At 36.6% G+C, this 18,067-nt stretch overlaps 1 protein-coding gene across 1 annotated transcript; it reads right to left on the bottom strand.

The window, feature by feature from the left end:
- Positions 1–815: 815 nt before the first annotated feature.
- Positions 816–7,520, bottom strand: LOC114479450 (MARVEL domain-containing protein 2-like). The gene is made up of 6 exons (XM_028473131.1): positions 7,372–7,520; positions 4,641–5,700; positions 2,464–2,636; positions 1,249–1,420; positions 1,131–1,181; positions 816–1,042 (listed from the first exon to the last, which is right to left on the bottom strand). The coding sequence occupies exons 1-6, from the start codon at positions 7,449–7,451 to the stop codon at positions 938–940; spliced, it is 1,641 nt and encodes a 546-aa protein (XP_028328932.1). The 5' UTR covers positions 7,452–7,520; the 3' UTR covers positions 816–937.
- Positions 7,521–18,067: the final 10,547 nt, after the last annotated feature.

The raw sequence follows: 18,067 nt of genomic DNA on the forward strand, positions 1-18,067 counted from the left end.
AATAAAACATCCTTTTGAGGAGTATATAAAGATATGACAAGTAATAAAAAGAGAGAGAACAAAAGAGAATAATAATAATAATAATAATAATAATTTCATGTATTTTTTAAGTCGTCCTTTGTATTTTTGGAGAAATTTTGTGTACTTTTGTTGTTTGTTTGTTTATTTTTCAGTGGTTTTGTACATGTTTGCAAGTTTTGGGAGTAATTTTGTGCTTTTTTGGCATTTTGGTGTTTTTTTGTGTGCCTTTTTTCTGTCATTTTATGTGTTTATGGAGTCTTCCTTGTGTATTTTTGTATTCTATGTATTTTTGTTGTCGTCTTGTGTATTTTTGGAGAATTTTTGTGTACTTTTGTTGTTCGTTTTATTTATTTTTCTGTGGTTTTGTACGTGTTTGGAGAATTCTCTTGTTGTGTTGTTTTTTGGCTCATTATTGTGGTTTATTTTGGCTGTTTTATATATTTTTCTGTAATTTGTGAATTTTTGTCATCATCTTGTGTATTTTTAGAGTCATTTTGTGCATTTTTCTTGTTTTAATGTATTTTTGTATAGCCATCTTGCATTATTGAGGTAATTTTGTATATTTTTTTTTTCCATTTTGGGTATTTTTTTGCCTGTTGTTCTGTCATTTTATGTTTTTGGAGTCATTGTTGTATATCTTTGTTGTCAATTTCTATATTTTCTCTCATTCTATATGTTTTCACATAGTCATTATCTATTATTAATCCCATCCTCTGCACCTTTGTATTCCAGAGATCTTCTAAAGCAAAGCCAGGTCATGTGATCAAGGTCAAGGTCAAGGGATAAACAAAAAGTCACTCAAAAAACATTTTATTTTGACATTTTTCCTTTTGAAAGCGACAATGAAAAAAGACACTTGATAAACAACATAAATAGTTCCTCCACTGACTCAACAATAACTAATAAGACTGAGCTGTTACATCTGTCTTTGTTGGTCAAAGGTTCGTATTTGTCTTTTAATGTGGCTCAGTTTGTTCTTCAGGTAGTCACAGCGTTGCTTTTTCTCCAGGAAACTTGGATCCTGGAAAGAAAACATTCAATTACAATTAAAAAAAACAACATTTTCCCTCAAACAGCCATTAAAATGCACACTATCACTAAATACTCACGTTCTTTTTCTGATTAAACTTCTTCCAGATGTTTTGGATTCTCTGTTGCTCCTGTAGACAAACACAGATGTTATCATTTAACAGAGGCTGATGATGATGAGCGATAGTCGTTCTTCACCTCTGGGCTCTTTCCTCGTGTGGGGAGCTGTTTCATCATCACATCCAGCTCTGAGAACCTGCTCAGGGCGTGGCCCAGGTCCCTGTGCAGATCTCTGTATTCTTGGTATTGGTCGTTGAAAACAGCTTTGTACTTTTCTCTTTCCTCCACACAAGAGATCTGAGGATATTTTCTGCAAAGAGACGACAGACAGACAGTTTAAAGCACGCACGGACAACTGGTGGTTCGGGGGCCACATGTGGCCTTCTGTTTGATTGTGTGCGGCCCCCCTAAAGTAAATACACATGCAGACCTACAGAAAAATACAAAATACAATGGAAAAAATACACAAAATTACTACAATAACATACAACATAATGACAAAAAAAGATACACAAAATTACTGCGAAAACAAACAGAAAAATTACACAAAATACAGAAATATGTGCAAAACAACAACAAAACACACAAAATTACTCTAAGAGTACAGAAAATAACTACAAAAAATACACAATATACAAAACGACAACAAAAACTGACTCCAAAAAGCATATGAAGTTATAGGAAAATACAAAATACACCAAATTAATGCAAATACACACAGGAAAATTACACAAAATAGAAAAAAAATGTACAAAATGACAACAAAATACTCAAAACTACTCCAAGAATACAGAAGACAAAATACACAGAAATATGCAAAATGACAACAAAAATAGACATTTACTCCACAAAATACACAAATAACAAAAAATAGACTCATGGACAACAAAAATACACAAGTTGGCAGGAAAAATACACTAAAAGCACTCCAAAATACAAAAAGATATACAAAACAATAATATACATGCACAAAAATGACACCAAAAATGAACAAAACAGCAGAAAATTACACACAGACGACAAAAATACACAAAACTACTTCGAAGTACACAAGGTGACACAAAAACCGAGAACAATACGCAAAACGACAATGAGGATACACAAGAATTGACTCCAAAAAATTACAGAACAATACACACAAGGACAACCTAAAATACACAAACTGAAAGCAAAAACACACAACAATGAGTCCAAAACACACAAGACCAAAACAAAAGTTAAGAAAAATATGCAAAACAATCACATAAATGACTCAAAAATCATACAGAAATACAGAAAATTACAAAGAAAGACAACAAAAATAGACACTTGGTGATAAAAGTTGCCATGTCTCTGGTTAAAAGATGAACCTACATGATGTAGTCTGCAATTATTTTCACATCAGTGGAGGAGGTGGAGCCTGTGACATCAGGACGTAGAACACGCTGATGGACGAGATCATCGCTTTCTTTTCTAAATGAGATGTGCTTCTGTTTTTCAGGCGTTGGTGGGATGGACTGACGAGACTGACGAGACGATTCCAGTGGCTGAATGAAAAACACATACACACAGATAACTCAGTAAGACATTTAAATCAGGATATATACGGTGATAATACCACAGATGGATGAGGTGAACAGCTTTATCCGTCGCCCTCAGTTCCTCCATACACAAAAAGACAAATTTACAGAAAAATACACAAAAGGCCAACAATTATACTCAAAAAGTTTCAAAACACCTACAAAAATACACAAAAGAACAAAAGAAATACACAAACACAACAGAAAAATACACACAAGAACAAAGAAATACACAAAATAAGTGCAAAATACACAAACATCAACACAAAAGGATAAAATAGACACAAAAATAACTGAAAAATATGCAAATGATGAACAAAATGCACAAAAGGACAAAAGAAAAATACACAAAATGACAAAAGTATACAGAAAAATAACTAAAAAATATAGAAAACCAACAAAAATACACAAATGAACGAACTATTGTAGACAAAATAAGGGCAAAATATACAAATATCAACACTAAAGGACAAAATAGATAACTGAAAAATATGCAAAAGATCAACAAAAAAAGACAAAAATATACAAAATGACAAAACCATACAGAAAAACAGCAACAGAAATAGACAAAATGACTAAAAATACCCCAAAATAACTGAAAAATACACAAAAGTACATAAAATAAAACAGATGGATGAGGTGAACAGCTCTGAGCCAACAGCTGGCAGAGCACAAACACTGATGACTGATTGTGTTAATGCGTTTGTGTCACTTTAAAAAGCAGTCGGAGACAAGGAGTGGATTGCTTTCATGGGTTTAGTGCTAAATAAGTTCCATAGGTTGCCAGCTGCTGCCATACAGTGCTCTAGGTGTTTGTTTCACAGCTGATGGAGGGATGGATGTGCATTACATTAAGTTGCACATTATTATTAATATTATCTGTATTTGTGATTAAATACATCACAGTATTGTGCACATAGCCACTTAGTGCAGTTTTGGATGCAGCTATAACCCTGAAGTCAAGCCTTTTCAATGAAGTGCTTCACTTGATCTATTTCTGGCAACGTATTCGTACAAAGGATGTGAACAAAGTAAATAAAAACACACTTTGCTGCATTCTGAGTGCTGATGGGCTGAACTGGGCCTCAACGGCACGCTAATGGCATGCTAACACGACGCTAACGGCACGCTGATCATGCTGCTGGGACGGTAACGGCATGCTATTGGCTTGCTAACAACAGCATATTATCAAACATTAGCTACATTAGTGATGAGCAACCGGTCTAATTTGGTGTGGCCCTTAAAATAAAATACACAAAATGACTCCAAAAAAAAAAACACACAAAATGAGAAAAATATTCACAAAAGAACAAAAATACATAAAAGAACAACAATTATACACAAATTTACAGAAAAATACACAAAAGAACAACAATTATACACAAAAAATACCACAAAATATTAACAAAAATACACAAAAGGACAACAGAATACACATAATTGCAAAATTATACATACAAAAATAACTGAAACATATATAAAACATCAACAAAATTACACAAAGGTCAACAAACAACACAAAATGGCAAAGTTATACACAAAAATGTACAAAACTACACAAAATGACAACAAAACACACAAGAATAACGGCAGTTATACACAAAAATACACAAAATGACAAAAAAATTATGAACAAAAATAACAGAAAAATATACAAAACAACAAAATAAACAAAATAACAAAAATGAATAAAGTAATTGTAGTTTCTGAAAAATAAAATAAACACCCACAAAAAATGTTCAAAATAACTCCAAAACACACAAACTGGGAGAAATTTCTCCAAAATGACTCTTAACACAAACATGACAAAAAGACAAAAATAACAGAAATATATACAAAAGACAACAAAAACTGAGAAAACGCACAAACGTTTGATAATGTGGCCTTAGATCAGATCATCACATTCATCAAAAAGTGCTCTTTGGCTTTTATTTTGAAAGGGATGATTGACTAAATTGTAATCCACTGTACCATATTTTCAAAGTTGTGCATTTCCCTCCGTGCAGCCTCGTGCCTCCACATCTTCAGACACACCAGGAAGCTGCCCAGATACATGCTCATGTTGATGAAGATGAAGGCCGTCCCTGCCATCTGGCCCCCGTCCACCCGGCACAGGTTGGACAGGATGGGGTTAACGCCAATGGTCATGTAGCACAGCCCGCCGCGGTTCAAGTCATTGAGGTAAACGATCCCCGCCGCCATGTAGAGCAGGAAGAGGGCCACGTTGATCAAGGCCTCGGTCAGGGGCCACCAAGATGACTCCAGAAGGATGGTTCTATAATACATGGTCATCCCCACCACCAGGAGACACAGGGTGAGGATCCAGGAGATCCCAGCCACCGCCAGAATAAAAGGAGTCATGGGACCACCATAGCTATACCCAGACGGACCCTGGCCGTTGTTATAGGCGCCGTTATAGAGTCCGTAGGTGTTGGACCACTCGCTGTCCTTCTGGAGGTAAGCAATGACACAGGCAAAGACCATCCCCCCAAAGAGGAGCTGCAGTCCGGCGAGGAGCCGCAGCAACCCTGGCCAGGACTTCAGGTAGGAGTACTTGAGTTGGTAGAGCGCCATCTTCTCGGTGTAGAGCTCTGCGGCGTGGATGCTGCTCAGCACCGAGTCCTCCTGATGGTACGCGTCACTCAGCAAAGGTTTGTGAGAGTTGTGGCTGGAGCTTCCCTCAGATCCCTCCCAGTTCCTGCGCTCCAGGATGGGGGTGACGGGAGGACTCACCCTGGTCCCATTAGGGAGGATCTGAACTCCATGGGGTTCTCCATTGTTGGTGGTGTTTCCAGTGGTGTGTGTTCTGGTGTCGGTGGTCCATGAAGGTGGGAGGAGGGCCTTGAGTCGGTCCTTCAGGCTGCCTTTGGTGTCCTTCATGGTGGAAGGCGGAGAGCTCACAGAGTCACAGCCACCATCACTGACTGTGTCTGATGTGGGGATGGGGGTGTGTGTAACCCACACAGGCTTCGGTGTGCCCGACTCGGGCTTGGACATCATTGAAGAAGAGGAACAATTTACTGAAGAAGATCTGTGAAGGTAGAGAGATGATTGGACGGTTACACGATGAGTAGAGTTGAGCATCATTTGAATTTGAACGATTCCGGTTTCAATTCCGATTCTTTTAAGAGGCATGGTCAACAAAGTCTACATGTTTTAAATGAGCTAGTTAAAGGGGAAGTTTTTCTACAGTTGAAAAGGGAACAGTTTCATTTTTAGTAGCCGTTATATCGCATCGTACATTTGACACGATCTGACGTGTTTGTGACACAGTGCGATGCAGCGGTTGGAGAAAACAAATGATTATCACCCTAAATGTACTATTCCTGTAGTTAGTAGAGATGAGGAGGAGAAGAAAGTGACTTAGCAGCTTGACTGACTCCGCTGCTGCTGCTACTGCTGCTGCTGTGATAAACACACACCCTGAACCACTGAGACGGACTCACAATCACAATAGCCTCTTAAATATCCATGTCTTTTACGGTAATGTGTAGTTTTTTTTTGGCTAAAAACAGTAACAAGGGTGTGTAGATAGCAAAAAGAAAATCGCTTTGGTGATCACTGATCACTCTCGCAAGAGCGAGTCATGAAGTCTGCGTCTACAGACACGCCCACTCATGAATATGGATGAAGGCCCCAAAACAGCCCGTTTTTAAAAGTGTCACTAAAGTGACTTTTCAGAGGCTAAAACTCTGGTGAGTTTGGGAAAAAAAACCTCAAATACTATGTTGTTAGTGTTCTTAGAACAAATGGAGATGAATGGTGAACCAGAAGTCTGGATAAAAGAACCTCTCCATGAATTTTAATCCTATGAACTTTTTACATTTTATGAAGGAATTTCTCACAGGGTTTATAAATATCATATCTCTGAACTTGGGCGCTCTGGGAAGCAATTTGCGGTGGAGGAAGGAGGGAGGTCTGCTGGGTACTCAGGGTAACAGCCAGGGCGAGCGAAGGAAGGCAATCCGGGCCGGACCCTGGCAGGGGGCAGCGGCCCCCAACGCTGGCGCATCCCACACGAGCGCGCGCCCGCGGTGAGTTTGTCGTTGTGTGGCAAAATGACACTAAAAATATGCAAAATGACACTAAAAATACACAAAATGGCGATAAAGAAAATCACAATACAAAACAAGCACACAAAATGATAGACAAATATAAAAAATGGCGACAAAGAAAACTCACAAAATGAAACCAAAAACAAAATGAAAACTAGAATAAATTACATGACTACAAAAAAACACAAAACAACAACAAATACACACAAAATGAGAGAAAAATACACAAAATGAAACCGAAAACATGAGAGAAATGAGAGAAAAATACACAAAATTTCTCCAAAAACCCACAAACTCTTTGTTATTTCCTGTGTTAATGTGCTGATTGGTCATTATTCTAAACGCTGACATGAATATTGTTGATCACGTGACCCCCAGATCAGATACAATCACATTTCTGTGATAAAGGTCACCAATCCCAGCTTGATAATATCATGTTCTTAAGGTTACATTGAAGCGACACGTTTCTAATCCATTAAAACACGACTTTAGTCAAACTTGATGGTTTTTCGTCGTGAAGCAGCTTCATTATAGAAGGAAAAACGTGATAGTGATCATCTGCTTTACATAACAACACATGAAACAGTTCACTTCTAGTTTTTCTAATGAAGTTAGAAACTTCATTAGAAAAAATTGTTCAAACTTACTCCAGTGCTGAGCTCAGTCTGCTTCTCTCTCCCAGTGTGTCCCACACCAGCCTTTGCTTTGCTTTGGTTAATGTGTGCATGAGGTATGAAGCTTAAACATTAAACCCGTACCGCCCCCCCACTGCTCTGTGGCTGACTGGCACCACTGGGTTAATCTGTGGGAGTCTGAAAGTGTTGACATTCACTGAGCAGGAGGAGGAGGGGAAGGCCGTGTGCTCATTCTTAATGATACAGAAGAAGAAGGTCGAGTTTTTCAACAAGACACAAGCTTTAAAAAAACAACTGCTTTCACTTTGTTTTTTTTAGAAAACCCAAAAGTTTTCTACTGTAACACGTGATAATCAACTATAATCAACAGCGAGGGCCACAGAGATGTGGTTGTATCTGATCTAAGGGCCACGTTATCAACATTCATGTCAGCATTTAGAACAGACATAGGCAACTGGGGGCCCAGGGGCCACATACGGCCCTCGGTTTAATTTTATGTGGCCCCCAAAGTAAATGTACTAAATGACAGAAAATACATAAAAATCAAAATCAATAATACATTTTTAAAAAATACAAAGAATAGCAACATTGCAGGAAAACACAGTAAAAAAACAAGAAAAAAATATAGAAAATACTACAAAAACTGCTACAAAAATGAACAAAATGACAACAGTAATGCACAAAATTATGCCAGATAACACAAAACAACAACAACAATACACAAAATGATACACCAAATTACAGAAAATGAAAACAAAAGTAGACAAAAACACAAAAAAGGACTCGGCAAACCCACAGTACCAACAAACAAGCAAAACTAAAAACAGAAATACACAAATGCTAAATGACAACACAAATACACATTATGACTCCAAAAAACATATACTTTACAGGAAAAATACACACATACACAAAAGGACAACAAAAAAAAACACACAAAATGAGTATAAAAACTCTTTGTTGTTTCCTGTGTTAATGCCTAAAACGCTGAGTCATGAATGTTGATAATGTGGCCCTTCCATCAGACAAACACATTTTTCTTGCCTCCGCAGTGTGGAAGTTGCCCACCCCTGATTTAGAATAATGACCAATCTGAGCATTAACACAGGAAACAATAGATAGTTTTGTATTTGTTTGTTGACTTTTATTGTGATTTTTAAAATCATTTTGTAAATTCTGCTGCATTTTTGTGTTTTTTTTCCTGTCATTTTGTGCATTTTTAGCCAATTTGTGTCATATTCTTTATACATGTTGTGTATTTGGGGTCATTTTGTTTTTTTTAAGTGGTTGTTTTTTTCTCTGTATTTCAGGAATCTTTTTGTGTGTTTTTGCTGTTGTTTAGTGTGTTTTTCTGGGTACATCATTTGTTTTTGCTGACGTGCATTTTGCTGTTGTTTTGTGTTGAGTATTATTTTGGCTTTGGGTTTCCTTCCAACTTTTTGATTTACAATTTTTTTTACAGTAGTAAATACACAGTTGACAAGAATAACGTTTCATTTTGATTTAGTTTTTGTTTACATGTATTTTTTTTAATTAGTCATAGTTTAGTTGTTGTCACAAAAACTACAAAAAAAAGATTTGGTCAACAAAATGAATGAACACTGTAAAGGTGGATAAAAAAATTATTATTTCAGAAACACACAAAATAATAAAAAGAGACAACATTTTCTTAATGAACACAAAAATACACAAAAAAAATAACAAAAATGCATAAAAAAAATACACAAAACACACCAAATAACAAAAAACACACAAAATGAATGCAAAAAACTCAAAATAACAACAAAAGTTCCCAAGTTATTCCAAAATCAGACAAGAAGACAACAAAAATACTCAAAAATAACAAAATAATATACAGAACAATAGCAAAACTGTACAAAAATAAAATAAATATATTAAATACAATAACAAAAATAAACACAAAAGACTCCAAAAACACAAAATAACATGAAAAATACAAAAAAATTACAATAAAATACACAAAAAGATGATAAAAATATTAAGAACAACAACAAAAATACACAAAGTTACTCCAAATACACACAAAATAACAAAAAAACACACAAAATGAAAGCAAAATACTCAAAAATAACAACAAAAATACAGAAGATTATTCCAAAAACACCCAAAATGACAACAATAATACACAGATATATATTAATATAGATTAACAAAACGTCACAAAAGACTGTCAGTGAGGGTGTATTCAGCACTAGAGGGCAGCAGGCTCCAATGATTCCTACAGTTCACACCATGTGCATTCATATTCAAGGTTTTCTTTATTATTATTCATTAACTTTATAAACTAAACAAACTCACGTTCAAAACATTTTATTATGATGTGGGATAAAACCTTAGCGCTAACAGTAAAAGACATGTTGTATTTGTTCTGGGAAATGATCTTTTCTGTGGATGGATTGCTCTGTCTGTTAATACTTAATAGTAATAAAATGTGTGTATTTTATGTATTTAACACAGAATCTCATTCCCAACCCCTCCGTCTAATCCACCAAGAAGAGCTCAGGGCAATGACACACACACACACACACACACACACACACACACACACACACACACACACACACACACACACACACACACACACACACACACACACACACACACACACACACGAAACAAGACATAATTATGTATTAAATATCTAATAAAAAAGACCTGAAAAGTAAATATGTTTGACTATTAATATTTATTTTTTATTAGGACAATGGTTGCGTAATGAGTAAAAGGTAATGAATCATAATATCAAATTATTATTATTATTATTACAAATCATCATCATCATATTTTGTATTTTATTTTATTGTTTTATTACAGTATTCTATTTTATTTTTTTGTTTTTGTTGCATTTTTTCCATTTCTGTTGTCAATTCTTATATTTTCTGTTGTCATGTAGATTATTCTAGATATAATTTTGTGTATTTTATCTCATTTTGTGTGTGTTTGTTAATTGTTTTCAATTCAATTCAACTTTATTTACGTGTACACACGTGTGTCATAATGTGTCTCAGAAAAGCCATATTGTAGAGGGAAGATGTATTCATCCATCCATCCATCCATCCATCCATCCATCCATCCATTCCAGAGATGGTTATGTGGCTGTTTTGTGAAATATTCTTTACTTCTCTATATTTTTGTTGTTTTGTGTTTTATGAGTTATTTTCTGTGTTTTTGTTGTAGTTTTGTGTGTTTTTGTTGTAGTTTTGTGTGTTGTTCTGTCATTCTGCATTTTTATGTTAATTTGGGTACTTTTGGTTGTAATTTTTTATATTTTTCTGTATTTTTAAAAAGGTTTTTAAGAGTATTTTTTTTTTTTGTATTCTTGCTTTTTCTTGCTTGTATTTTTCAATCATTCCATATACTTGTTGTTTTGTGTTTCTGAGTTCATTTGTGTGCTTTTGTTTTATGTCTTGTATATACGTTGGTATTTATTTTGTTCTTACTGTGCGCTATTCTATTGTTATTTTGTGTTTCTGTTGTTGTTTTGCCTGTGTTTGAGAGTCATTGTGCATTCTTGTGTGTTGTTCTGCCAATTTATGTTGTTGTTGTAGTTTTTATTTTGTTATTTTGTGTGTTATTGTTGTTGTTTTGTATATTTTTCTTTTATTCTGTATATTTTTTCATTGTTGTTTTGTGTTCTACGATCTATTTTGTGTGTTTTTGGCTGTAATTCTGTAAGTTTTTATAAAGTCATTTTAAGTATTCTTGCTGTTTATGTGTATTATTCTACCATTTTGTATGTTTTTGTTGTCGTTGGTATGGTTCTGTCATTCTGTATATTAGCTTATTAGAATTATCGACATCTTTAACTTCTCCTGATTATTCAGAGCAACTAATGCAGCACAAATTGTCATTTTGACTGAAAAAGCTGCTAAATGATCTAAATGAATGTTTCACTCCATTAGAAAACAATGGGATGTGTACAGGCAGTGGGGCCTTGTGACATCATCGATCACGTGATTCCAAGATGGAGGAACACAGGCTCTAGAACTGTAAAGTAATCCCATTTTTAAAAGTTAATAAAACTAATATGGTGCAAAAATAATGTGTTTTATTAGGCATAGATCTTCTAATAAGTACATTGCTAAGATTTTAGGCCAAATTTGGAAAAGTGGGGAGGATCCCTTTAATGAATGACACACTTCCTGTCCCTGGAGGACCTTTCCATCTTTGTGGGGACCTCTCTGGTGTTTGGTGGCTGGTCTTTGGTACCCTCTAGGGGGGAAAGGTGGGACTTTGATGTTTCTGATCTCACTTTTTTGACCTCACATGACCCCACAAACCTCAATCTATTGGTACATTGAATCACTACAAATATTACACATTTAGACATGATTGATTGATCCTTTGTGTTTCCACGTGTGTGTGTGTCTTTGGGGTTGTGTAGCAACATGGACGGGGTGACTGACTGTCGTCCCTTCTGAATTCACTATAATTAGCCTCGTTATGAGTAGCTGCTTGTTAGCTGAACATTAAGTGCTGTGTGTGTGTGTGTGTGTGTGTGTGTGTGTGTGTGTGTGTGTGTGTGTGTGTGTGTGTGTGCAGCTCATAGTTCACCTTGGAACACTGCCTCAGCAGCTGTGAGTCCTCTGGAGGGCTGTGTGTGTACGTTTATAAAAACAACATATAATGTCTTACTCTTTTATCTGGTTTTATAGAAGAAAGTGTAAGATTAATTGTTATAAAATAATAAAGAGAGAAAAATGAAAACTCTGCCTGATGGTGTAGATCTTTGGCTCGTGGGGTTAGTGGAGGTAGTTTTTCCTCGTTTTGCACAATTGTTTATGATGTGTGAAGCTCTGCACATAGACTGATAACATGACGGCGCAGGACTGAAGCCCTCCAGGACTGTGGTTGGTAACAGAAGGTGAAGATCATGAAGAATGATTTCAGAGAAGTCCAGAAATAGGCAACTTTCATCACAGCGAGAGCCACATATATGTGATTGTTCTCAATTTGTATTATTTTCTCTTGTGGTATATGTTTTTTATGTTGTTTTGTGTGTTTATGGAGGTATTTTGTTGATTTTTGTTGTCATTTTGTGTATTTTCCCTCTCAATTTGTGCGCTTTTGGAGTCAATACAGAGTTATTTTTGTTGTCCTTTGTTGTGTTGTCATTTTGTATATTTTACTCTGAAATTTTCTATTTTTGTATATTCATCTCTTATTTTGTGTGTTTTGTTTGTTGTTTTGTGTTTTTAAAGTCATTTTATATTTTTTTCTCAAATTTTGTTGTTTGCTGTCAATTTATATATTCTTCTTTTGTTTTGTGTGTTTTTGCTGTCAATTTATATATTTTTCTCTCATCATGTGGGTTTTTTAAAAATATTGTTTTGTGTATTTGGCATCATTTTGTTTTTATGGAAGTATTCTGGGTAATTTTGTTGTCAATTTGTGCATTTTTTTTCTTTAATTTTGTGTGTTTTAGCAGTCAATTTGTGGGTTTTTGTATCCTTTGTCGTCTTGTATATCCATCTCTCATTTAGTTTTTTGTTGTTGTTTTTGTGTTTTTCTGGCTTTATTTTGTGTTTTTTTGTTGTCCTTTATTTTTTATTTTTAAGTGTTTTTTGATTCATTTTATATATTTTACACTAATTTGGTGTTTTTTGTTGTCAATTTTTATATTTTTCTCTCATTTTGTATGTTTTTTTGTTATTTTGTTTGTCGTCATTTTGTGTGTTTTTTTTCTTTAGTAATTGTGTGTTTTAGGAGTCATTTTATATATTTTATTTTAATTTTGTGGTTTTTTGTTTTCAATTTCTATATTTTTTCTCATTTCATGTGTTTTTTTCTTTCATTTTTGTGTGTTTTTGGAGGAAATATGGGCATTTACTTTGGGTAGCGACACAAAATGTATTTTTTAATGAATATGATAAAAACAAAAAGCAGGGCGGGTCATAGCTGAAGATAGTCTTTAATGATTGGACCTCGGTCTCTCCGTTCGTAAGACAAAAGTTCACCTGTAAAATGAAGAAACAGTGGACAGAATACAGAGCACATGTTGAACCCATCCATTTAAACGTTGATTTACTCCAGTGCTACTACGTACATTATGCATCATGTGGCAGTGTACACAGAAAAATGACGTTTTGTTTTTTTTTTAGCTTCAGGGTTTTGCTCATTCTGTTGTGGATTTTTCAGTTTTTAGTGCCTGCTCTATGATGAAAAGCCTACTTTTCAGGACGAATAAAAGACTCTTGGGATGTGTGGCTGAACTCTTCTATATCCTCATTAGAAACACATTACGACGGTCTCCTACTGAACGTTATAGCTATTCACATGTTGAAACAGTGTTGGGCAGGCTTTGGTTGTTGTAACAAAATAAAAATAAAAACAGGCTTGTGTTGCGTTTAATGTGGAAAACATGTTTTTTTTGTGGTTTTTTTTTGGGTTGCCATTTTTATTTTCTAAAATATACATTTACTTGACGTCCTTAACCCTGCAGTCCGTAATGGTCCTGTGTTTTTGGTGACATCTACAATGAGGTCATAGCTACAGGACGCCCTCCCCTGTTTACAATCCCTCCCGAGGCCCAAAGACACGTCTGTCAATAATTGAGTAATGACTCCAATCTTTTTTTTCTCTCACCTAATCCTCCCTCCTCGCCTGTTGGCTAATGAAGGATAAAAGCCCAGAGACGTTTGTTCCCTCAAAAGAAGACGCGTCTGAATCTTTGAAACCAAGGTTACACACTAGATGGAAAATGGGACACGACCTGAGGTTCCCTCGCTATGTCCTGCCTGTTTTGTTTATAGGTGATGGATGTTCTTATTGATGACCAATAGGATATTTAGGGTGCTTTCACATATTCCTCTTTGGTCCGCACCAGGATTCGTTTCCTCGAATGCTCCCGTCCTTTTGCGGTGGTATAAAAGCTCTGTTGCAGTCTGGTGCGAACCAAACAAGTGAAATCTGGCCCGCTGTAAAGAGAGTAGGGGTTCCGGACTCAGTCCAAATGGTTGGAGAACAGCTGATAATTTTATCACCTTGGGGTTGGCTTGGTTTGGGTTGAGTGCAACTTCTGATTTGCTCCAAACAGCCTCTGGTGCAGTTCCATGAGCTAACCAGATGGGGACACTGCTACTGGAGTAGATACTTCTCTAGGCAGAGAAACAAAAAAAGTGCACAGAAACTTCTCCGTTTGTTCGTTCACAACATTCAACAATGAAGCAGCAACAACTTGCCATGTTTTTGGTGGTTTTGCACCAGTGCCGATTCTCCTGACCATCCACGATGCTGTGTGATCCACACCAAGCGCGGATGCATTCATGGTGCACCTAATCGTTCTAGACTTTGATTGGAAATACTCCGATACCGGCAGAAACCATCACCCTGGGATGATCTTGTTGGATCTACTCGAGACTTCATTTGAGTGTCCACACCGACCAAACGAGGCTGACGATCAGTGCAAACAAATCAGTTTTGATTGCTCGAGGCTTCAACCGGAAATACTACGAGACTGGCAGAAACAACCGCTCTAGAATTCGCCTGTTTGATCCGCTCTAGACTTCATTTGCGTGCTCACACCGACCAAATGAGGCGGACTATTCATGAAAACTAATCTTAGAGAGTTTTAATCGCTTGAGGCTTCGATTGGAAACATTCTGAGACCGGTAGAAACCATCGCTCAATAATTTGAGATTTTGTTTGCATGTTCACATCGCCAAAACGAGGCAAACTATCTGAGAAAAAAAGTCTGGTTATTAGGTGTGAATGCACCCTAAGTCTTGGTTGTGAGAAAGCAATCTCAGACCGAATATGGGAAGTGGGACCAAAAACAGGACATGACGTTGAAACACAAACATCATGGGGGATGAGGAAACCCAAACAAAATTACACATGGGAAGGAATAAGTGTGTGCAGTAAATCAATAAAAATTGCACAGGGACAGACATGGATGAAGAACTATAAACATCAGAACTGTAAAGAACTGCGCCGTTTTTTCTGACCAAAGTGTTGTTTTCTCCTTCTTTGCCTGAGTGTTTAAAGTATTTCACTCAGGCGAAGCAGAAGAATAATTTTTGCCTCCTGCGTGACATTAAGAAAGTTTAGTGCGCTGGGCAAAGAGCAATGTTGCAGAATTACCGTCTGAACCGTACCGAGTCCACCAGACTCTAAATGTGAAAGCACCCTAACAAATCAAAACCTGTAATATAACAAAGAGGCAAAAACCTTAAAACGCGCAGCACACAGAGCGGACTGTGTGTGTGATGTCAGCGGGTAGAATTGATTGGTCCTGGATCAAGTCCTGACCAAAGTCACATGACTACATGGTCTACTGGTGAACTGAAACATAACGAATACATAAATAAATCAAAAATGAAATTTGGAAATGACAAACACCTGAACATCTAGTTAACGTATCCAAAGTTGGTGTTGTGTATCGACTGGTGGCCCTTGTTTTGTTGTGTTGGTAACACTCTGGTATTAAAAACATGCAAAACATTCCATTTTTCCTACTCTCACAAAAACTGTGTGATTATTTTTGTAAAAGTCTTTAATCGTAGATTTTCTAACATCGATCATTTACCTCGCACCAGCAACACAGTGGATAGTCAGTCACCGGTTTATTTGGATACGACTTGGACCGTAACACCACAAAACTTAACTTAACGTGGGCAGCATTTTACGAGATGAAACAACCATAGAAAACCTGGACAAACCCTGGTCCAGGACCTGGAGGGGGACTTCCTAGGACTTTTGGCCCTTTCCGCTCCTTGTGCGGCCGTGCTCAAGATATTTATCAGGAAGTGAGGTCGTAATCAAGCAGCTCGTCCTCTTGTAAAAGGTCCCGGTGCTTTCAATGACAAGGACTGAGACGTAATGATATGATTGGTCCTTGGACGCTAACAGGGTGGAGTGTGGCGCTGAATAACGAGTGGATGGTTGTTGTTGGGGGGCAGTAAAGAGTCATGCTTCATCAACTCAAGTTGAAAGGAAATAAAAAAGTTAATACTCATGCTTGATTAAGTTCCACTCGTAGCAAAGTGAGCGTGTTTTGGAATGAAGGGCTCTCTGTTTGGTCGAGAGCATGTGGGTTTGAGTCTGGGACTGGAGCCCATTCCATCTGAGTCGACTCTCTCTACTCAAGACAGGGAAACACACTAAATGCTCCTACTTGTTTATTAGCTGAAGAGGCCCTAGACATGATTTCTAGCACTATTATCCTTAACGAACGTGGGTTGCCTACTGTTAGCTCTAGCATGCTAACCAGCTAATGCTCCGATTTTCTTTTTTTTTTTGCTCTTTGAGAAGATCGCTTTGTTTAGAAATAGAACAAAACAAAGTAAGAGTGAACTAAGGAATGGTTCTTTCCTTTGGTATTTTTCTTTTAGACTTAAAGTCTCGTTTCTTACTGAATGCTAAACGTTTCTTGGTCATAATGCAGCAGATAATGTACAAAATTATGCTAAGGAAGTAAACATTAGCAACCAATGAGCTTAGCTAGCATGTGATAAAGTCAGAGCAGCTCAACTTAAACTATAAAGTGCTATTTTATGAATTAAATATAAAATGTATGTGTGTGACAAGACAAAATAACATTTCAACGTCTTCTTTTTTGCCGTTTATCTTCACATGTTTAGTGATTGTTAACTTTGTTGGAATGTAAAAAAATGACATAATGGGAAGGCAACAGTAACTCCTGCTCATCCAGGAACCAAGTGTTGGCATTTTACGGCTCTGTAAAGTAGAACTATTTATTTTATTGGTGTTTTAGTGTGCTTGCGAAGCAGGTTACGCCCTCGAGTGGCTTTTGCAGGTATAACACCACTTTACTTCAAATCACTGCTTTGTTAAAGTTTCTCCAAACCCGATATTTTAAACAGGTAACACAGACTCCGCTTACTACAACTTTTTAAATCTTGCAAATTTAAAGCTGCGGGAGATGACAATTTTCTATTATCAGATAAAGACAAAGGGGTGGATTCACTAAGTTCTGAAATAAAAGGTGGTAAACCGGTTGCGTCCCTAAGTACTTTGGTGACGCAGTTCCCTCACCTGTTGCAAGGAATTCACTAAGATTACAGCAATGATTAGTGCACGTGCAGAAGTGGTGCAGACCGCCCTATTTTAATGAGCGTTTTGCTTGTTCAATGTGGAGACATAAGTGCACAGAAACACACAATGACATTTGAGGAAGTTAAATTGGAGGCAGATGGACTTCTCTGTCTGCTGCATAAACATTTAATAGTGTAGAAAATTAAATAAACAAATATATGTATATTTTCTAAACAATTTTAAAACCTAATGATATTTTTTTCCCCTAATTTAATGTGGCTGCTACGTCAGACCTGTAACTTTGCTCTGATCAGATTTGGACAGAAACCATCCTATTGATCTGAGACACAGTCTGTCAATCAGTCGATCAGCACCATTTGAAGATGATCTACTGACCATCATCCAGCAGGTCTGAGCTCCTGAGTAGCGCTGTGTCACCACACTCATTTGTGAACATTGTGCCATCATTGAGTAAATTACGCATCTGATCAACTGATTCTGGCCTGATGCTCCTTCCATCAACGTAACACGAGAGTTTTACGGTCAAAACATGGACAGGAAAACACAGGAGCTCACTGGAGCAGTGCATCCATAGAGCTCTCCCTCAAACACACTTTACTCTGCATTTTCTTATACAGTGGCTGTAAATCTTGACTATTGTTGTATTTAAATTATTTTCTTATACTAGAAA

The sequence above is a fragment of the Gouania willdenowi genome, chromosome 17 (assembly GCF_900634775.1).
Source record: "Gouania willdenowi chromosome 17, fGouWil2.1, whole genome shotgun sequence".
In the NCBI taxonomy this organism is placed as follows: domain Eukaryota; kingdom Metazoa; phylum Chordata; class Actinopteri; order Blenniiformes; family Gobiesocidae; genus Gouania; species Gouania willdenowi.